At 39.4% G+C, this 23,545-nt stretch overlaps 1 protein-coding gene across 16 annotated transcripts in view; it reads right to left on the bottom strand.

The window, feature by feature from the left end:
* The window catches only part of USP25 (ubiquitin specific peptidase 25), a 189,339-nt gene that overhangs the window by 149,758 nt on the left and 16,036 nt on the right, over positions 1-23,545 (bottom strand). For 12 of the 16 annotated variants that reach the window (XR_013960013.1, XR_013960014.1, XR_013960015.1 and 9 more), the window contains exons 2-3: positions 10,652-10,729; positions 5,852-5,996 (exon numbers count right to left, since the gene is read on the bottom strand). The exons of 1 other annotated variant lie outside the window; for it this stretch is intronic. Coding sequence is in view for 10 of the 15 variants with exons in the window: in XM_080657610.1 (XP_080513736.1) it covers positions 5,852-5,996; positions 10,652-10,729 (223 nt within the window). In the remaining 5 variants the exon portion in view is untranslated. The remainder of the gene's footprint in view (positions 1-5,851; positions 5,997-10,651; positions 10,730-23,545) is intronic. 3 more of the 16 variants (XM_080657609.1, XM_080657614.1, XM_080657608.1) reach the window with 2 other exon arrangements.

Below are 23,545 nucleotides of genomic sequence, written 5' to 3' on the forward strand. Positions count from 1 at the left end.
AAGTCATCCTATAGTGCATGTCTAACAGAATGCAAACCTAATTGCATCTCATCAGTTGCAAATAACTTCACACAACTGTAGCATCTCATTTGTAAGATTAACCTGGATTTTTGGTGAATCTCTGAAACAGTTTTACATATTAGAAATCTTGATGTAAAAAAAGATTTAACTTTCACTGCATGTATTTTTCTATCTGCAGTTACTTACTTGACAAACATGGGGCATGGGGAAAATGTCAGTGTTCAAATAACAGAAACCTACTCTGCTTATTTTAAGTGTCTTACCCTCAGCAGGAATGACAGCACAAGACTTGGATCTGTTTATCACTTGTGCTTTAAATCACTTTTAGGCTGACCAAGCAATAGAAACAAGACCAGAGCTCTAGGACAGAACCTTAACATTTTTCTCACTTTCTAGACAATCCTTACAAATTATTCAAGTTCTTTGGGGGAGGGGATACACTGATGCCAAATTTGTGAAGGGTCATTCTCAATACTTAATACTCATTCCAATGCGTTATGCCAAGTTCGCTAAAACTTAAGCCAGTATGTAACATTACTTTCTGTGTTAAAATTACCTACCTAAATCCCTCTTATCTTTTGATCCATACTTTAATAGCCCAATTGTGGTACATCTCGTTCTGGTAGGCTTTTCCCCAGAATTCAACAGAGCATTAAATTACAGTCTGGAATGCTACCAAAGCATTATAAGGACACCAGGTATACTGCTTCATAATTTCTGGATATGCAGAGTACAAGCTTTCCTTGAAGTGTTTCCTTTTACTTTCAAGAATGAAAGGTAAAGATGCACTAAAAAGCCCAATTGTCCTACTATTGAAAATGTAATTACTTCTTCAATATTAAATGAAGGTTCACAAATATGTGTTCTTCAAATCAAATGGAATGGTTTACTTTACCATCTGATGTACCCTGGTATGCATAAATAAAAATTTCCCCACAAATCCCAAATATAACTTCTATACCAGTAAGATATTAGTCTAAAAGCTAAATTTTTCTAGTCAGTAAAAAATTGTTATTTTACTCCTTGTAAAAGAGACCCATAGTTATAAGGTTATAGTCCAGCTTATATCAACAAAGAATCTTATGTATTTTGCATTAGAGACTTTAATTTCAAAATATAGATGTTTTGAACACATTGCTATAGATGACACACTTAAAGTTAGCAAGGCTTTGGTTATGCTTTAGCTCTGGTTGTAACAGACACATACTTAAAAAAAAAGGAATTAAAAAATAAAAACCCCTGCCATTTTTAAAAGAAATAAGTGAAATAAGTTAAACTGTGGTCAACTTTCAAGTAACAATGTGTTTCACATAAAGTAAAGAAAATGCTCAAAACTGTTTTTATATCTAGAACAAGCATGTCAAACTCGCGGCCCAAAGGCCACATGTGGCCCACAATCAATATATTTGCAGCCCAGCCAATATAACGGTATGTAAGAAACATTTTAGTAAAAATTTTGTAACTTAATTTTTACAATATCCTGTTATACATAATTATTAATAACGAACTACAATGTTCACTAATGACTGATTACTATAATTGTGTTGCATTCATTTCCCTTACGCACAAGGCACACCATTTCTCTCCACTAATACTAGCAGCGAATATTTTAGCAGCCAATTGCCACGTCATTAGTCTTGGACTGACTTGTTCCGTGTACGCAACAGGAAATATTTCACTTTCGGAGAACAAGAAAAATAGGTTTATTTGATTTACACTTATTAATTTGTACAGTTACTCAGTGTCTGGTAAGTTAATGCTCAAGAATAAATATTAATTTTTATTAAAATGTTCTATTATTTTATGTTAACAATTACTCATTTATTTCAGTCCTTTGTATTCAGCATGTCTCTATCAAAATAAACCTATGTTTCTATGAAAATTAAAGCTTTTGTTTTTTTGTGGCCCACGTAAACTTAAACCTTGTTTATCTGGCCCATGTTAGCCTTTGAGTTTGACATGCATCTAGAGCAATCCCTAGAAAACTTCCTAACACTCTGATCACTTCAACACTACACATTCTCTAAGCACTCAACGCAGATTTTTCAGTAGTGGCCTGTGTTCAAATACATTTTCATTTTTAATTATTTCTCTTTCCTACCCACATGTTTTACCACTCTTTCCCAGTTAAAATACACAAAAGATTTTGATTCTTTCAGCAATAACAGCACAATAATATAAAGAATCTGCTGAATGCATGACATCTCTTTACTTTCTCAGTTTTAAACCACGTAAAATTATTACGACACTACAGAATTTAAACATTGAATCAAGACTATTTTCCTAAAGCAGATGTACTTCTTAAAACTTCATAAAATATGGCACAAGTTTGTTAAATGGAAAAGAATTACTGTTACCTCCTCAGCTACATTCCTCAGTTTGATACTATTAATAATACAGTCACCACATCTATTTCAGAAAGTTTCTTCTCAATCTCAAACCAACTTTATGAACATGCTATCCAAATTATTGAATGATTAAATATGAATTAACATCTGGGTAGAAGGACAGCACATTTTATCAAGAAAGAAACTACAACAGCAAGCAATTTGCTCAATACAACTGTCAAATCAGTTGAGATGAAACCAGAAAGTCCATTTCTCTACCATTTCTTTCAAGTGAAATGTAAAATTATTTAGTGGATATTTTTCAAGAGCCACACAAATAAATTTTCTTTATGAGAAAATGGGACCTATGTCTTCTAAAATCAGGTTGTGCCCAAACCATGTGGCTCAATGGTTGAGCATCGACCCATGAACCAAGAGGTCACCGGTTCTATTCCCAGTCAGGGCACATGCCCAGGTTGGGGGCTAGATCCCCAGTAAGGGGCATGCAGGAGGCAGTGGATGTTTCTCTCTCATCGATGTTTCTATCTCTCTATGCCTCTCCCTTCCTCTCTCTCTAAAATAAATAAAAACTTATTAAAAATAAATAAATAAAAATAAAATCAGGTGGCCCTTTCCCTCAGAGCTCCTGTTCAAATCTCTTTTTATCCACATTTCACTATTCCTTTGTCTAAAATCTTGAACAGGTGTTAACATCTGCCTTAAACAATATTTCCTGACTTTTCACAGCAAATAAGATATTTTCTTTTGTTTATAACAGTCTTATAATCTTACCTCCCCTGAATACCTATATATGATATCTCATGTCACAAAGTCTACCATCTATATTAAGAATTCTCAGCTCTCATTCTAAATCTTTTATCCATTCAACAAGAACCCTCAACCATGTTTAGTCAATTCCCTGTTTCCTTCACTTTAAGCAGTTGCCTTCAATCAAAATCATTCTATTTTTCCCTTTTCTACCTAATTTTGTTTTCCCCCCAAGTCTCAGAACCATAAAAGTTAGGTTATTCTCCTATACTCATTCCTCCTTTATTTATGGACTTCTCCTTTTTCACCTTTTTTAATCACCTCTTTTTTTTCTCTTTTTCTTGCAACAAGCTTGTTCCCTTTCATTGGTTTTGAAACAGCTTTTTATATATTTAAAAATAATTTAACAAATACTTTTGAGACACTATGACATTCTTGTATGGTACCGGGAACATCAATGGTCTCTTGCCCTGTTAAGCTTCCAGTTTGGTAAGCAAGAAAGGCACAAATAATTTGAAAATAAAACAGTAGTACTCTTTAAGACAAAAGTATGCTTGAGTCTAGCTGCTAGAGAAGCACTTACTTCAGGGGAACATCCCAGAACCAGCAGCTCCTGAGTTTAGTCTTACACCAGAAGGAATGAAGCTGGAGGTAAAGGCTAGAGGGGACTCCAGACAGAAGGAACAGCAAATGTAAAGACAAAGAGATTAAGTAGCACTGGGGGTCTGGGAACTTCAAGCCATTCTGTATCATGACAGTGCAAAGTGAGAGGAGGACAATAGGAGAAAAGGAACTTAGAGATATAGACAGAGGCCAAAACACAGTGTGTTTTGAACTTGGACATAAGCAAAGTCTGTCTTATGTGTATAAAACTTCTCCCACACCTATTATCTGTGTGCTAAAGGAGTATTCCAGCTTTGGCTAACCTAAGATAATTTGTGAAGCAAAAATATAAAGATCACCTTGAAAATTTGAAATGAAAATATTTTATTAACAAGAATTAAGCAGTATTTAATGCCAATCAATAGCTATAAACATCTATGCGGATGGGTTCTTCCTAATTGCTGTCTAACTTAAAGAAAGTCTATAAATAAAATCAGAAATTCTCTTCAAATACAAGTTAATAATCAAACTTCTCAGGTCCAAAATGCATAAAAATAAATACCTACATTTTATAGAAGGTAAATGTTCATATTTAAAAAAAACTCCTTGTAATATAAACATATTGATACTCTAAAGCAGTGGTCGGCAAACTGCAGCTCGTGAGCCACATGCGGCTCGTGAGCCGCGGTTTGCTGCTCTGTTGACTAATGAGTTTGCCGACCACTGGGACAGGGGCTTAATCACAAGAAACAACAGCCCGTAATTATTGGAATCGGAGAGTCTAGGTCAGTGGTCAGCAAACTCATTAGTCAACAGAGCGGCAAACTGCGGCTCGCAAAAAAGCCGCATGCGGCTTGCGAGCCACAGTTTGCCGACCACTGCTCTAAAGAAAGCTTAGTATCCCATGAAAAATTTTCCATATGTATATGTGTATTTGTGTCTGGGTGTGCATATGTGTGTTTATTTTATTACATGGTAATAAATCTTTTCCCAAACGCTTTTGTTTGGGGAAGGACAAGAGTTGAGGTAAAGTCTTTTAAATGGTAAACCTATCAGTAATCCTATATAATAAAGAGGTAACATGCAAATTGACCACCACTCCAACACACAAGATGGCCACCCCCATGTGGTCAAAGATGGCCACCAGGGGAGGGAAGTTGTGGGCGATCAGGCCTGCAGGGGAGGGCAGTTGGGGGCCACGAGGCTGGCAGGGGAGGGAAGTTGGGGGGGACCCAGGCCTGCAGAGGAGGGCAGTTGGGGGTGACCAGGCCTACAGGGGAGGGCACTTGGGGGGGACCAGACCTGCAGGGGAGGGCAGTTGGGGGGACCAGGCCAGCAGGTGAGGGGAGTTAGGGGCAACCAGGCTGTCAAGGGAGGGAAGTTAGGGGTGACTGGGTTAGCAGGGGAAGGCTGTTGGGGGCGACCAGGCCTACAGGGAAGGGCAGTTAGGGGCAATCGGGCCGGCAGGGGAGCAGTTAGGCATCGATCAGGCTGAAAGCAGAGTAGTTAGGGGGTGATCAGGCTGGCAGGCAGAAGCAGTTAGGGGCAATCAGGCAGGCAGGCAGGCAAGCGGTTGGGAGCCAGCAGTCCTGGATTGTGAGAGGGATTTCCGACTGCCCATTTAGGCCCAATTCCGACTGGCAGTCAGACCTCCCTCTAGGGGTCCCAGATTGGAGAGGGTGCAGGCTGGGCTGAGGGACACCACCCCCACCCCGGTGCACAAATTTCATGCACCGGGCCTCTAGTCAGAAATAATATTTTATCTTCAAAAATAATATCAAGGCCACTACAACACTTAAATTCCATAAAAGAAATGACTGTTCCCACTTAAAATTCTAGAAATATTTGTTTCTTTAATGAGTAACACATGTAGCTACTCCCTATTTCAAACAATAATTACTATGTAAAATGCTCAATGAAAGGATAAATAACTTAAATATCTTTTACTCCTAAACTGGAAAAAAAATATATAATGCTGATATGTATATATGCTCCTTTCACATACACTAAAAAGAACCAAGTTTAAAGTAGCTCTTTTATTGTCCTTCACCTCTGCTTAAACAAATGAATATGTTCCCATGGTGTTTTTTCATTACATCGTATTCAATATTAAGAAGGAGAAGTAAACTCACTTGCATCTGCCTGGCTCCCCACACTGATGTACCGGTCATTGCCGGGAAGCGCAGTTTGGTAGTAAGCTGTCTCTTCCTGCTGAGGGGGCTTGGCATTCTTTGCAGTCAGGAAAGCCACTGCTAATTCCAAGTTTCCATTACTGTCCTTCAAATATCAAGAACAGAACATCAAATATTTTGAACTATTTCTATACATCTCATGATTTATGTAATCTTCTTCATAACAACTAATACTAGGTGTACCGGTTAATAATGGCGGATTTTGTAATCAAAGAAAACACGATAAGAGAAACATCAAAAGTGCTTTATTCAAAGTAATGTCCATCGCTAGCTACACATTTCCCCATCTTTCTGGTAATTTGTGGATACCGTCCCAAAAGAACTTTTCTTGTTTTGAGGCAAACCATTCAGAGACCCAATTTTCTACTTCTTCGTAGAAAGAAGTTGCTGCTCAGAAAGTGCGTGTGCCATTGATCAGAACAAGTGGTAATCTGAAGGAGCAAGGTCTGGTGAATACAGAGGGTGGGTTAATACTTCCCAGGCAAGATTTTTTAACGTGTCTTTAACTGGTTTTGAAGTGTGTGATGTTGCATCATCATGAAGCAAAATTACTTTGCTGTGTCTTCTGGAACATTCTGGTCGTTTCACGATCAAAGCGTGGTTCAAATTGATTATTTGTTGTCAGTAGCAATCAGTATTAACAGTTTCACCTGGTTTTGGAAGCTCATAATACACCACACCTTCCTAGTCACACTAAACGCAAAGCATTGTCTTCTTTCCGAAGCAATTTGGCCTTGCAGTAGATGTTGATGGTTAACCTGGATCAACCCATGATTTTGTTCATTTGGGATTCTCAAAATAAATCCACTTTTCATTGCCAGTCACAATTCGATGTCAAAAAGACTTTCTTTCATGCCGTTGAAGCAACATTTTACTGATGACTTTTTGGTTTTCGTTCAGTTGATGTGGCACCCATTTTCCTTCCTTTAAAATCTTTCTCATTGTTTGTAAACTATCGGAAATTGTTTGCTGAGCAACGTTTAATCTTTCTGCAAGTTGTTTCTGAGTTTGACACACATCTTCATCCAATAATGCTTGTAATTGTTGGTCTTCAAACTTTTTCAGTTGTCCTGGACATTCTTTGTCTTTCACATCTAAATCATCACTTTTAAAGTGTTTAAACCAGTGTTCACAAGTATCTTGAGATGGAGCATGTTCACCTTAAGCTTCCTGAAGTATACAATAACTTTCAGCATAACTTTTCTTCAAAATAATTAAAACTTCCCGCAAATGCTTTTTTTTTGGCACAAAATTCGACATTTTTAAGCGTAAAAATATCTATGATGTTAACACCTCCAGAAAATTTGACATATGAAGTTTTGAAGCTTGCTGTCAATACAACAAAATAGCATACATATCAAATGGCATATATATCAACATATGTGTAACTCCACCTATTAAAAAAAATCCACATTATTAACCGCTACACCTAATAGCAAAAATTGTTTAAAGATTTTAAATTATTGTTGATTCTAATTTTGTACCCTAAATTCACTGTAAACAAAGTATACTATATCAATTGTAATTCCTGTTTCTATTAATTAAAACTACTAATACAGTGTAAAAATCAATTATATAACTACTAATTCCTTACTTTTCCATTACTTTCATATCTGCTTAACAAAAGTCAATCACAAACTTATACTTCTAAACCAATGAACAAACTAAAAAACATTTTCTGGAGCTTGCTATATAAAAATGTAAAAAATGAGTATTTATAATAGTACTTCTGTAAACAAGGACAATAGAAGATGTTCCCTTTAATATGGATGCTGAATCCATGCCTATAGGCAAACTTAAGCAAATGTCAAAGACTTGTAGAAAGAAAATAGTAAAACATTCTGCAGCTTGATAGTATGAAGAGACACTCAGAACTCCTAGACAGAAATGCTCAATAAGATGATGATCCCACCCAAACTATACATACTAATGAAGTTTATATAATTCTCATCAAAAGCATACCTAGACACAACTTCTTTCTACAGTTAATTTAGAAAAAAAAAAAAGCCAATGCTAGGAAACTAAGAATTTCTAAAACAACAAAAGAATGACTTGCTCAGTTTTATCTCTATATTCTCTGTACACTTAACACATGTAACAGTAGTTCTATGGCAGCTAATTCAAACAACATTAAGAAATCCAGATGTTAATAATGAAGTTATCTTTGTAACAGAAAACCAGAGCATGCAAGCTGTGCAGGCCTTAGGAACTTTCCCACACACATGAATGTAACAGGAAGCCAGTGGAGTGATTTGGACAGAAATGACTTAGTATGGTTTCACATTTAAAGGACCGCTCTACTGTTTGTTGAGAATAGATTATTGAACAGAAAAGGCAGCAGCAGAGCCCAACATCATTTTCTATCATATTAAATATGGGGGATGGGGGTTTGACAGAAAGAAAAAGATCAGGATGATTCCAAGACCTGAGGCCTGAGCTATGGAAGAATGAAGTCCCCAATGCACTCCACTCCAATTCTAGTAGCTAGTGAAGAGAGAAAAAGTCAGGGTGCAGTTTGAAAAGCACCACTGCTTTAATCTTTATCTGTCACAATTATTATAAGATTCTTTAATGAATGATTCATCCAAAATATGGGTGTAACATATTTTATAGTTGGGTAAGTAAACTAGTTGTAAAATAATTTGCAATAATAATGGCTAATATTTATTAGAAGTGTGCTAAGTGCATTTCATACACTATCTTGTACAATAATAAACTGCAACCAGGATTTACACAACCTAAAGTTTACTAACTTTGGAGGGCTAAAGATAGATATTCAAAATAAAATAAAAGTCCTGAAATCAATCAATAACATTGTGGCCCCCAACAGTAAACTACCTGTCAGTCTATAACTGCGAGAGTCGAGATATTATTAAACATCTTACAAATTTATATTGGGCAATAGTTAAGGTTTAAGCACAGTGTCTCCCCCAACCCCCATGCCAGCTACTATTTACCAGAATCAAAAGTTTAAAACAAAAACATCTAAAGTCACACAACTTACCTCAAAGAAAATGTGGACAAGAATTTAATTAATTAATTATTATTTAATTAAACATGTTCTACATATTTCCCAAATTAAAAAAGAAAATTTCCTAGATTTGCCCTGACAATATAATGGTGTATACTCCCACTCAGCGGTACAGAATGGGAAAGACACTGTCTGAAAATACACACAGGGTGATTTGGTCATGTTATCAGAATAAAGAAAAAACTGGCAATCATCCAAATGTCATAATTATAAAAACTGAGTACAACACTTTTGCTTCCTGTCCAAATACATACATTGGCTTCATAACCCATGCATTAAGGCTCTAAACCAGCCGTGGGCAAACTACGGCCCGCGGGCCGGATCCGGCTGTTCTATCCGGTTCTCTTGCTCTCCCCTCCGCTCCTTTACTTTGAATTTATATTAGTTCACACAAACACTCCATCCATGCTTTTGTTCCGGCCCTCCGGTCCAGTTTAAGAACCCATTGTGGCCCTCGAGTCAAAAAGTTTGCCCACCCCTGCTTTAAACAGTACTGTCTCATCATTTTTCTAATGGGGAAAAAGCTGAAGCAAAGCTTCTAGTAAAGCAGAAGTTCAGTGTGGACCTTCGGAACCAGGCTTCTTGGTTCCTATTCTAAGCTCCTCCACATATTAGCTATGTGGTCTTAAGCAAGTCACGTTAACCTCTGTCTCCTAATCTTTTAAAAGGGGATGAAAATGATACCTACCTCATAGAGCTATTAGAAGGATGTTATCCACATGAAGTATTTAGAATAGCAGCTAGTACTGTAAGTGCCTAACAAGTGCTATGATCACTATCATTATGATGATTATAATTACACTCATCTAAATGATAAATTATTTCTAGAAACAAATGAAGAATTTGGGGCTCAGAATAAAAAATTGCATAATTTTGCCTCATGGAGCAAGTTCCAAAGGATTGAAGTTGTATGAAGGCCTAGAGTGGCACAAACGCTGTAAATTTAAAATGCAGTTCTAATTCTTAAACATCTTTCCTTCATCTGATCTTTTTTTTAATATGTTTTTATTGATTTTAGAGAGAGCAACATCGTTTGGTTGCCTCCTGCTCACCCCCTACTGGGTATCAAGCCCACAACCCAGACATGTGCCCTGACATGGAATCAAACCAGCCACCTCCTGGTTCATGGGATGATGTTCAACCTCTGAGGCACTCAGGCCAGGCCACTTAATCTATTCAGTGCACGTATCCATGTGATCTGACTCATCTGGTGCCTCATGCACTTTATTTGTTGCATATACTAAACAGTTTTGATGTTGAATATTCATAAGGTACAATCAGTTGAATGTTAGCCAAATTCTATTTCTCGTTGGAAGGAAAAAAAAAGTAAGCTTTTGATGCTCTATTAATTTTCTACTCTTCTCTCCTCCTCTTTCTCTAACCCAACCCACTCTCCACCCCATTTATACTCTGCATGGCTCTTGAGTAAAACCAGCCATCTGCATCTGGATTCACACCTCTCCGTTTTGCCATGAAAGTGTTTCTTATGGAGAGTTATTTGTCACTCCACGATATCTTGGAACATTAGGCTGCTGAAGCTAACATGCTCAAAACTATAGTATGTTATGTTAAGTTTCTTATTTTATAAAAGTTCCTTCTTATATCTACTACTACCACATGGCATAACAAAAAAACTCAACTTTCAAACATGGTAGGCAGTAGGTCTAAAAGGGGTTAACATGAACTATGTCATAAAACAGAGGTCATACCTTCAAGGCTTGCTGTAGTATCTGGGTGTCATTAATCCCAGTGATTTCTCTCAGCTGATTCAAAAACGTCTGCTGATGCTAAAGGAGGGGGAAAACCAAAATTATTATACTCTGAAATATGAAAATATAAATGACTTTGCGGGGGGGGGGGGTGAAAAATGCAAAATAAACTAGAATGAAAAAGAACTTGAGACTGAACAAATTTCACTCTTTTAGGAAGAATGAACCATGCTATGGGGAGGACCTTTCTCCATTCTCATGATTCCACCAAAAGGGAATTTTTACCTTACTCCTCAAGAATAAGAGCTCCTGAATTAAGTTTCTAGCTAGTCTTCACCACCTCATTTATGTCTCCCAAAATAAAAAGGAGTGATCTGCATGATGGATAAACCCAGGAACAACTAAGGAAAATGCATCCACTGGGCTACTTGAAGGAGGTGATGGCCCTACTAACTGAAGTCAGGCAGTTCTGGGAATTCCTCCCTGCCTCTTGGGTCAGCCAGCATCTAGGCACCTGGAATGTCTGAAAAAGACATGCTTTGGCAGGCCATGTACTTATGTAGGTATAGTACATCATGGGAATCCTAAGATCTATTTGAGGAAAAAAGAGAATCATCTCATTCTCCAATCTGTCATAAACGATCCTAAATAGAATTCATCTTTTGCTCCCATTTGCTTCAAACCTGTTCATGTGCTATTGGGTCTATACAGTAATTATACTCTATTGGAGAGAAAAGGAGGGAGATGGATAGGATCCCACTATCAAATCCTTCTCTGAACTATCCTAATTAAGAGCTATGTTCCTCCCTAAAACTGTATTTCTTAAAAGAAGTTCCCAAGACAGCACCATGAATAAAAGGATCTGATAAAATCTTTCTTGAAAATGTTTTACATTCATCTCAGTAATAATTCAGTCAAGAATCATCAATGCATGCTAAAATATTGGGTGAAAGCTTAATGAGAAACAGGACAGTAGCATAGTTTTAAGCTTCTTCCTAGGAATTCTAAAGCATTAAGTAATTATAAAGAAGAAAGTTAACAGAAATCACCTGAATCAAATGATCGAAGTTAATATTACCCCTAATAGGATAAAATGATATTGTGTGCCTCCTGATATATGATACACCAAGAAGACAATACAACCTGTGATATTCCTGCCACAAAATAAACAAGTTGAATCTAATCTTGAGGAAACATCAGACAAATCCAAACTAAGAGACATTTATCTTCACACAGAAAGACAAAGGATGAGGTTCCAGATTAAAGGAAGACTAAAAAGGCATGACCACCAAACATAAAGTGAGATCAGATTGCTTCTCATGCTAAATTCTACAGCATATTATTGGGACAACCGGAGAAATAGGAATATGGACTGCTTAGTAACAATGTTGTATTAATATTAAATTGCTGAACTTGATAACTGTATCAAATACATTTTTTCTCAGGAAACAGATCCTGAAGTGTTAAAGTGGTAAAGGAACATGCAACTTACTCTCAAATGGTTAAAAAAAACAAAGCGATGAAAGTTCTTCATACTCATATTGCAACTTTATATTTAAAATTACTTCAAAATAAGTTTTTTAATGCTCTGCATGTAGATTTATTGACGCCAGTATTGGAAAATGCACATTTCAAAACATGCTTGATAATTTAAATATGCATAATGTATATACATTCAGATGAGTCCTAAATAAATGTCAAAATTAAATGAAAAAATAAAAGCAATTTTAAAGTTAAGTTTCAGATAACCTAGTCCAGCGGTCGGCAAACTGCGGCTCGCGAGTTTGCCGCTCTGTTGACTAATGAGTTTGCCAACCACTGACCTAGTCTAAATATGTTTTACGGAAACCACAAGTATAAGTTCGGAATTATATTTAACTACATTAACAGAGTCCCATTTAAATAGTTGCTTCAACACACTGAAATGTCTCTTTTTCCTAATATAGGTAAGCTGGAGGAAAGCAGTCCAAATCTGAAAAGTATATGGCATGGGATGTCAAGATCTAAGCTCCTCCTGTCTTCCCACTAAACATTCTTTTATGTGACAGTCATCAAATGTCGGTTACTCCACGTCTCCCCTTTCAGCATTCTGTCCAAGTTTTAGGTAGTATGAAGAAAAGAGCAAAGGACAAAAGGTGCCTGTGAAATGATTCTGCCTTCTTTAACAAACCCTATTTATTCAAATAAATTCCACTTAAAGTCTCATTTCTCATTCAGTCACATGGCCAATCATAGTTGTACAGGAGGTTGGGGAATATACTTTTCAGCTAGGCAAAAAGGTGCTCTAAAAATAAATAGCGTTCTGTTTATAAGGAAAAAGAAAAAAAATGTATATTGTATCTGCTGTATATACAGTATCTGCCAAGCCATCAATTAATTTTCATTGCTATAAAATTCCTAAAGAGCTAAAATAACCAAGGATATCCAACAATACATACACAATAAAGCACATAAACAAGGTTATATCAAATGCCATGAAGAATCAAAATTGTTGAAGAATCGAAATGCCAGATTAATAAAGCTAAAATATGAGAAAAATAAATTCTCCTTAAACCTATCAACTTTTCCACTTTCATTTTAAAAATTATCCCTAATAGCAATTCCACAGCCCAACATTACAATTAAAGATGTATAAAAATATTACAGAAATTCTCCTTATCTAACTCAATGTTTTATTTTAGTAAGCATAAAATACTTAAAAGATTTTATAGCCTTGTTTGCAATCTCACCGTCACCAGCACTCCAAACTCCCTTCTTTACTCCAAATATTATTTTCCTCAAATGCAAATTAATCAATCATGAATCAGGGAAAGACTATTGAATAAGCACCCCCAAAATTAGTCACCTGTACAAATGTTGCTGGCTATTACATATTATGCTGGAAAAACGGAAACAGTGCAAAGGTCCACACAGGAAGAAAGTCTAAACTTCAATAAAAGACCTGATTAAGTTTAATAATGAACATTCCCAAGCCTCACCCCCCACCCAGAGACTGTGTTAATAAGCATCTCAAATGATATTGATATAGATGGACCTAGAAGTACAGTCTGAGTTAAGCAAACAACTGTATATTGCAAAATCACATCAAGTTAAAGTGATAAAACTCAAAATAGTATATATACACATTGATGACTTCAAGGTAAAACATAAACACAAATATAAAGCCCAGAAAAGCTTACAATGCCCAAGCTAGACTTCCAAGACTTCTCCCATCTCTGTATCCACCACACCACCTGCCATTTTCCACTTCCACACACTAGAGACAGGCTATATTTCCTTGTTGCACTGAGGCTGGGCTTGCCATGTGGAATGCTTTGACCAACGACATATTAGCAGACAGCATGAAAGCGGACTTAAAATGTGCTTGCAGGGTTGAACTTGCCCTCTTGAACTTTTGCAGCTTCCTCAGAAGAACATGAACTGAGTAGCCCAGTTACCCCAGAAGAGTAAGGTACACATGGAAAAGAGCCATCCAAACAATCTAAAAATCTGTGAACATCCTATATAATAAAGAGTTAATATGCAAATTGACCATCACTCCAACACACAAGATGGCCACCCCCATGTGGTCAAAGAGGGCCGCCCCCCAGTGGACACAAGATGGCTGCCACAAGATGCCCGGAAGGAAAGGGCAATTGTGGGCGATCAGGCCAGCAGGGGAGGGCAGTTGGGGGGGAACCAGGCCTGCAGGGGAGGGCAGTTAGGGGCAACCAGGCCTGCAGGGAAGGACAGTTGCGGGGGGGGAGGGGGGCAGGCCAGCAGGGGAGGGCAGTTGGGGGTGACCAGGCCTGCAGGGGAGGGAAGTTGGGGGTGACCAGGCCAGCAGGGGAGGGCAGTTGGAGAGGACAGGCCTGCAGGGGAGGGCAGTTGGAGGGGACAGGCCTGCAGGGGAGGGCAGTTGGGGGTGACCAGACCAGCAGGGGAGGGCAGTTGGGGGCGACCAGGCCAGCAGGGGAGGGCAGTTAGGGGTGACCAGACCGGCAGGGGAGGGCAGTTAGGGGTGACCAGGCTGGCAGGGGAGGGCAGTTAGGTGTCGATCAGGCTGGCAGGGGAGTGGTTAGGGGGTGATCAGGCTAGCAGGCAGAAGTGGTTAGGGGCAATCAGGTAGGCAGGCAGGCAAGTGGTTTGGAGCCAGCAGTCCTGGATTGTGAGAGGGATGTCCGACTGCCCATTTAGGCCCGATCCCACCGGTGGGATCGGGCCTAAACGGGCAGCCGGACAACCCTCGAGGGATCCCAGACTGGAGAGGTTGCAGGCTGAGCTGAGGGACACCCTCCCCCCACCCCCACCCCCGTGCACAAATTTCGTGCACTGGGCCTCTAGTGATAATAATATTTTGGTATGCCACTAACTTTTGGAGTGGTTGTTGCGGTGACAGTTGACTGATACAGAGTGCAATAAGAATACTGAGCATTTTGTAAGAAAAGCAACATCTTCAAAATATTGTTATGGTTTAGTGTTTTGTTCATCTTTCACAATAAAGCCAGCTAAGTATTCTAAAAAAATAAAAAATAGTCTAGGTATAGCTCTAGCATGGTTCTTGATCTCATGAATTTTGACTGAAAATGAAACAATGGAAAGAAAAACACTGGGTAGAGAAGAAGGCTAAGTGGGAAAAAGAAAAGCTTAGCTAAGTTAACAAGATATGGGATACAGATGAAAAGAGGTGAGTTATGAGAAGAATTCTAAATTTATGGTATAGAAGCCACCTCATTTGTAAAGATTTCCCTGTTGTTACTGGCATAGTCCATTTGTGCTTCTGTCTTTGAAAACCTGCACCTTCATTTCCTGCAATTATATGTTTTTGTCGCTGCTATTTCTGTTGTGATTAAGACCCTGGTATTTCTTTCAAGGTTTGCACCTTTTTTATTTACCAACCTTCGGTCTCTGATACACCTGATCCTCAACAAAAAATGTCCTGCATATAGTTTCTCCTCCTTGACTAGTAATTTGGATCCAAGGAAGATCCAACCACTTCCACTTCTAGAGCTCCCTTTCTGAGCTCCAAGGTCTTCCTTGTATGAATTTATTATCCTATATAATAAAGAGGTGATATGCAAATTGACCGTTACACCCTCACACAAGATGGCCGCCCCCATGTGGTCACAAGATGGCCAGCAGGGGAGGGCAGTTGTGAGCAATCAGGCCAGCAGGGGAGGTCAGTTGTGGGCGATCAGGCCAGCAAGGGAGGGCAGTTAGGGGCAACCAGGCCTGCAGGGGAGGACAGTTGGGGGTGACCAGGCCTGCAGGGGAGGGCAGCTGGGGGTGACCAGGCCTGCAGGGGAGGGCAGCTGGGGGGGACCAGGCGTGCAGGGGAGGGCAGCTGGGGGTGACCAGGCCTGCAGGGGAGGGCAGCTGGGGGGGACCAGGCCTGCAGGGGAAGGCAATTGGGGGCGACCGGGCCAGCAGGGAGGGCAGCTGGGGGCAATTGGCCTGGCAGGGGAGCAGTTAGGCATCGATCAGGCTGGCAGGGGAGTGGTTAGGGGGCAATCAGGCAGGCAGGCAGGCAAGTGGTTGGGAGCCAGCAGTTCCAGATTTTGAGAGGGCTATCCGACTGCCAGTTTAGGCCCAATCCCAAATTGGAGAGGGTGCAGGCTGGGCAGAGGGACACTCCCTCCCCAGTGCATGAATTTCATGCACCAGGCCTCTAGTCTATACTAATAAAAGCCTAGGTGGTCCTCGCACCCTTGCGTGACGCCCTCACTTCACCACAAGTTGGCGCCCTCAGGTCGTCACAAGATAGCCACCACAAGATGGGTGGCAGGGGAGGGAAGTTGGGGGGCAACCAGGCCGCCAGGGGAGGGCAGTTGGGGGGGGACCAGGCCTGCAGGGGAGGGCAGTTAGGGGCAACCAGGCTGGAAGGGGAGGGCAGTTGAAGGTGATCGGGCTGGCAGGGTAGGGCAGTTGGGGGCAATCAGGCCAGCAGGGGAGCAGTTAGGCATCAATCAGGCCGGCAGGGGAGCAGTTAGGGGGCAGTCAGGCCAGCAGGGGAGGGCAGTTGTGAATGATCAGGCTGCCAGGGGAACGGTTAGGGGCCATCAGGCAGGCAGGCAGGCAAGCGGTTAGGAACCAGCAGTCCTGGATTGTGAGAGGGATGTCCGACTTCCGGTTTAAATCAGTCGTACATCTCCCGAGGGGTCCCAGATTGGAGAGGGTATAGGCCATGCTGAGGGACACCCCACCCTTCACGAATTTCATGCACCAGGCCTCTAGTCTACTATAAGGTGGATGCAACCCAGTCACATTCCTGGACCAAGAAGGGCAAGATACAATGTTCAAAGAGAGTCGGTGGCTTACATAAAAATCAATAAGCAAAGAAGCCAAGACTACATACAGGTCTTCAGATTCCCTCCTTAATGTTATTTTTACTGCTTGATGACATCCTTAAGTGCCTACTATGTGCAAAATATAGTAGTATGTACTACCAGGGGAAAAAAGGCCTTAGTTTTAATATGAATTAAGAATAAGAGGGTTTCACAGAAATTCTTTCCCTTCCCAGTTAACCCTACCTAATATTGGGTCTGTTTCAGATTTGTTTCAGTGAAGACTACAACATATTAAACACTGGTATAACTTTTTTGAGGATGCAAAAAAAGATCACTGGCTTAGGCCAAGGAAAAAAAGAACAAGCACTTATTATGCTCTTTCTGTATGCCAGACACTGTTTTAAGTGCTTCCAGTATATAATCTCATTTAATATATGTGCACATGCATACATACACACCCTCTAGGAAGATACTCTCATTTTATAGCTAACAGAGCCTTCAAGAGATTAATAAGTACAGAGTCAGGAATAAGGTTTTTTTCGAATTCCACAGCTTACGTTCTTTCCATATTTGCTCTTCTCTATATCTGATTTTGGAGACTAAAGATTCAGTAAAAAAGAAACCTCAGCCCCAAATTCCACTATTCTGTTAATGTAAAATCTATAATAATAAAAGTGTAATATGCAAATCGACTGAACAACCAAACAGCAAAACGACTGTCCAGACAACCTTCCAGACGACCATGCTATGACACGCACTGGCGTCAGGCCAGCAAAGGTGGGTGCGATGTGACTGGTCAGGGCCATCGCCCCACAATCACCGTGCAGAGGGAGGCCCAGGCCACCCTCTGAGGGGCGATCGAGGGGGGCCTCTGCAGGGCGATTGATGGGAGGGCTCCATGATCAATCACCCCAAAGAGGGAGGCCCAGGCCACCGGCCAGCAGGGCAATCAATGGAGAGACTCCGTGAGCACCCCAAAGAGGGAGGCCCAGGCCACCCTCTGTGCGGCAATTGATCCCAGAGCTCCAGAGAGGGAGGCCCAGGCCACCCGGCTGGCGGCACTGTGGCGGGTGGGCGGGGCTTCCCTCTGTGAGGCGATCCATCAACCCACAAAGGTAGGCCCAGGCCACAAGCCAGCTATCACCCAGCAGAGGGAGGCCCAGGCCAGCCAAGCAATCACACCCCACGCCTGTCGCCTGCAGAGGCGACTGGCTGCAGGGGTGGAGGGGAGCAGCACCACACAGATGGTAAGCAGTGGCAGTGGCAGGGGCAGGGCCAGCTGCTGGCAGCCGGGGGAAGGAAAGCCCCAATAGGCCCTGATCGCCGGCCAGGCCTAGGGACCCTACCTGAGGAGTCCTGGATTGTAAGAGGGTGCAGGCCAGGCTGAGGGACATTCCCCCCACCTCCCCCGTGCACAAATTTCGTGCACCTGGCTTCTAGTGTTTGGATAATGGTACAAAAAAGTGATGCACCACTGACTACCAGGCAGGAAAGCTTTCTGAGTTAGGGGTGAATGATTCATAAATCAGTCATTGGTTCCTCTAACTGAATTTCCAAATATAAATAAAACTTGGTTTAGTGCAGAGGAAAAGAAAGTCAAAGATTTCCATCTTCAGGAGACAAAAAGGCAACTCTTACAATGACCTCTGAGAAAGCTTTCAAAATTTCTAATAAAAGATGGGGAGAAGGGGAAACAATTTCAGAAAATCCCAAGGCATTCTGAAACTTCAGAATCATATGCATTAAAGCACTGCTGGGCATTAAGTGATAAATATTTCAACATTACCCAGCAATGAAAAAATTAATTATACTATTATACTACTGCCATTAAGGTATGTAACCACACACACATCTATTTTAGTGAATACCTTCTGCATCTACCTGATAACACTAAACTGCCCTAGTTCACGTTATCTCTTACAGTAACAAGAAATCCCCAACCTTCACTGACAGATCATTTCAAGTACATATGTCCCCCTGTAGCTCTTTGTAAGCCTGAAGCCTGTTAGACAACCAGCTATACAAGCAAAGAACCAGCTACACAAGCAAAGAACAAACAATAAACAAAACCCAAACCACACAAAAAACAAAACTTTTACTTCCCAAATATGCTTTTTTTTAAAAATCTGTAACTTAAAGGGGACAACAAAACCTTTCATTTTCCTTCTTATCTAATACTCTGACCCCTCTGAGTTTTCCTATAGCACAACCCTTGTGGCTTAAAGGATGCCACATCTATCTGTAGTGTAAACTTGTCTTCCTCTTTCCTCTGTCATTCAGGGTCTAAAAATATTGTTCTGCTTTCTAATTCAAAGGGTTTTTTTGTTTTTGTTTTTGTTTTTTTGTATATTCAGCTGCCTTCTCAAGGTGAGAGGCTCTCCTGGCACCACAGATTATAATAATATACAATGACTCCATTTCACTCATTGATGCATTCCTGGTAACTAGTACAGTGTCTGGCACGGGACAACACTCAATGAATACTGATTGAAAATTGAACATAGCAGAGTCTGCAGAGGTGAACTGGAGTACCGTAAGTCAGATCACAAGGCCTGATCTCACCCACAGGAAAGAGGTACTAGCTAATTATTGGAGATGGGAATAACAAGCATACATAAATCAGGTCCACTTACTAATAAGCAATCTTTCTATCCTCTCCTACATTCTACCTAGCATTTCATAGGCTTCATTTCATAGCTCTGCTCCTGTCAATCCTGCTTCAAGTTAAGCATACCATCTATATAGTATTGTTGAAATTTCCAATTACAAATAATCTATGTAATAATCCCATGAATGATTGGGGTATCTTATATTTTCCACTGTCACAGGCTCAAGGCTTAATCATTTTAGGAAGTTAACAGCATTTTAGTGCTAAATTAATCGCATACCTCTGTGGGTGTATAAATCTGAAGGCATGCTTTTTATTCTTCACTGTTTACATTTAGGCTTAGAAATGTCAGAAACTCTGAATTTAAAAAGTCTTTCCTATCTTTTATAGAGCCCTAGAGTAACATTCTTAAGCTTTCATGTAATTAAAAAATAAAGTGATGAGATACTTTATGGGGAATAAGTAGCAAAGAGCAATGAATATAGTTGGTCCTCAACAAATGTTTGTTTCCATTCTTCCTCACCTCAAAATTCATATCCCTATTTTCCACCCAACCCTTCAACTAATCTAACATCTGCATGACAGCCATGCCCCAATGGAATCCTCCAACCCTATTAACTAGCAGATAAAAGAAATGCATTGTAAGTAGGAACTCTAAATGTGTTTTTCCAAAAAAAATATTGTTACACAGCAGTTATACAGAATTAAACACATTTCCAGGCCAAGTAAGAGCCCAACACCATGAAAAGTGGTTTCTATGGGAACATGCTTTTTGAGTTCCGAAAAACCAATTTGCAAAATCTTTTGGAACAGCATGTTTTTAAAATTAGAGTGCTTTTATTTGATTCTTTATTTTTTATTGAAGTTACTGGAGTGACATTGGTTATTAAAATTACATAGGATTCAGGTATACAATTCTATAATACATCATCTATATATTATATTGTGTGTTCACCACCCCAAGTCAAGTCTTCTTCCATCACCATTTATCCCCCTTTACACTCTCCTACCTCCCTCCACCCTCCTTTCCCTCTGGCAATCACCATACTGCTGTCTGTGTCTAAGAGCCCTTTTTTTTTTTCTTTGCTTAGAGTGCTATATCCTGGAAAACATGTAGTTAAACAAAACTTTTGTGAATCAAATCATATCCTTAAACTATGATCTCTGCAAGTTTAAATAAAATATGTACTTAATTTGTTTTTATGCTAATAATTTGACTGATTCCTAATATATTTCTCTCGTTTAATTAAATATTTATGCATCTTTAGTTTCCTTACTTAAATTTTCATATTTAACTTGCAAGCCAATGAAAATCCCTTATATTAATACAGCAAAATAAACATGCTCTAAGTAGAACTTTCAAACTGAATACTATGTAATTCCTAGAGTCTATATGTATCACAAACAATTCCCAAAAAACAATACAGTTTTTGATTATACTAAGTACACACACATAATACCCCCTACTGACTACTAGAAACTCCTCCATTCACTTATATAATGTAGGTTTAATAAAGCATATGCTCTATACCACTTTCTCCCCAGGACCCGTAAAAGAGCAATTTGCAGAAGTGTCCCAGCCTCCAACACTGCACCTCTCACATCCAATGGGCTTCAATCATAACTTTCCTTCTTCATTCCTAGCCAGTCATCTGTTACTAGTCAATATTTCTTTGTATCAAACTCTCCCTGTTCAAATTATTGTGTGGTTTGTTTCCTAACTGGCCCCTTATTGGTTCAACTTCCTTAAATGCAATTTTTATGTCCTAACAATATATTAATAACATACGTTAGTATTTTTAAGAGAATTGTCTTAAAAACAACTAGAAAGGAAAATATTAGTATGTTGCTAAACTGAGCACTTATTAGAAATATGTTAAGGCACCAGAGATTTCATTACATAAGCATGATTGATCAAATTTTTGGCCACTGGTGACTGGACTCAATCTCCAGCCCCTCTCTCCTCCCTAGACTAGGGAGTGGGCTGAAAGTGTCACCTCTAATCACAGTGGTTGGTTTTGTGAGGTACAGCCCTCAACCTGAACCTACCTAGTCCCACAACCAGGAGTTATCTCATTAGCATAAAAAAGACTAAATATTTGTTTTTTATAATACCACATCTAGCCACATAACAGAAGGCACCAAATTGATTTGTCCTTGTTTATGGACTTCCTTGTCTAGGATGGTACCATCAATCTGGCTATTAGGGTTCAACATCAGCTCATTTCAACCATTACTCCGTGCTATATGAGGTCTTTCCTATTATTAGATCTTTAATTGGTCATACCAGTACAGCCTAAAAATACTACATTTAACTTCTAATGTCATATATACATCTCTGGCTCCCAAGATCGCCAAATTATAAGCTTTTTGTGTATTAGTTATTTCTCAATCTGCTTAAAATAAGGAAAGAATAAACAAATGTATGAGCATGACAATGAAAGATGACTGGATATTTAAGCAGAAACAGGTAATTAAAAACCTGAAATAAGAATTTATATGAGGCCGAAACCGGTTTGGCTCAGTGGATAGAGCGTCGGCCTGCGGACTGAAGGGTCCCAGGTTCGATTCCGGTCAAGGGCACGTACCTTGGTTGCGGGCACATCCCCAGTAGGAGGTGTGCAGGAGGCAGCTGATCGATGTTTCTCTCTCATCGATGTTTCTAACTCTCTATCCCTCTCTCTTCCTCTCTGTAAAAAATCAATAAAATATATTTAAAAAAAAAAAAAAGTGGCAACTTATTTAAAAAAAAAAAAAAAGAATTTATATGAGGGTGTAAATTTACTTTAAATATACAAACTTGGCAGTAATGAACACACATAACTGAGAAAATTCGTGATCTTTCAAAGATAGAGATCACAAATAGCAGAAAATCAGAAGACTAAGCCTTGGAAAATTCCAAGTTAAGAAGTAGAAACATAGCATATGGTATCAGCAGTCAAATGTAAACAGTTTAAATATATGTACTGAAAGTTCAACACAGTAAATCCTGACAAGCTCAAAGAAATCTTGCCCAATACCCAGGCCTACTTTCTGCTGTCTTCTTACTCCCAAAACCTCAACATCTTTGTGTTTGTAATATCTGTTCAAATACTAAACATTTCAGCAGCAAACTTCAAAGGTTTTAAACCTTCACTACAACCAAGTTCAACAATCCTAAGGGAGGTAGCAATAACGATAACAGTTATTACTCCAGTATCATAATGCTGTCTCATGGTGTCTACAGAAGCAGTGATCACACTGCACAGCAGTGTTTCACCCTCCTGACTGCCCAAGCATTAAGATATCTTCACAAGGTAAATTACTTACAAGTTCTAATAAATAAAATTTACTTGGCACTAACTTAAAAGTAAGCTACAATTGTTACCTCTTTTTCACAGCAAATGTACCCCACTCTACACAAATCACACAATCTATTCTGTTCAACATTCTATTGGAGAGGCACTGCAATAATTACAATATATTTAATTGAATTATAGAAAAAAATGTTTTAAACTACGGCCATATTTGGAGTTACATCTGTGAAGACATTACAAGAAAGCTGAGAACACCACTCTTAAGACCATGGCTATTAACTGAGCACCAGGGTCACAGATGTAATGTACATGACAACACCAATAAAATCTACTCCCAGAGTTTAATAACATATTACAAGAATATCTTGATACACATATATTAATTACCCTGGTTGAAGTTGCAAGTGCCAAGTTAGCTTCTATAAAACACAACCATTGTCAAGTTAACCTTGTTACTATAAATTATACTAATTTTATAGTTTTTGTTACATCTAAGTTATCAGTTGGTTTTTGGTTTTAGTGCATAAGAGCTATACAATAGAACATAATAAATTTACGCTTAGTTTACATTCATGTAAGTTTCAGTAAAACTATAATAAAACGTACTTTAATCAAGGGAAAGTCCCTCAGACCTATTTTCCTTTAAAAAGCTCCAATTCAGATAGTCATCAGGAGTATTAACAGGGAAGAGAAAGTTTTCAACAGAGTTGCTGGTTCTCCAGAG

This window comes from Plecotus auritus (genome assembly GCF_963455305.1).
Source record: "Plecotus auritus genome assembly, chromosome: 2".
Classification (NCBI taxonomy): Eukaryota; Metazoa; Chordata; class Mammalia; order Chiroptera; family Vespertilionidae; genus Plecotus; species Plecotus auritus.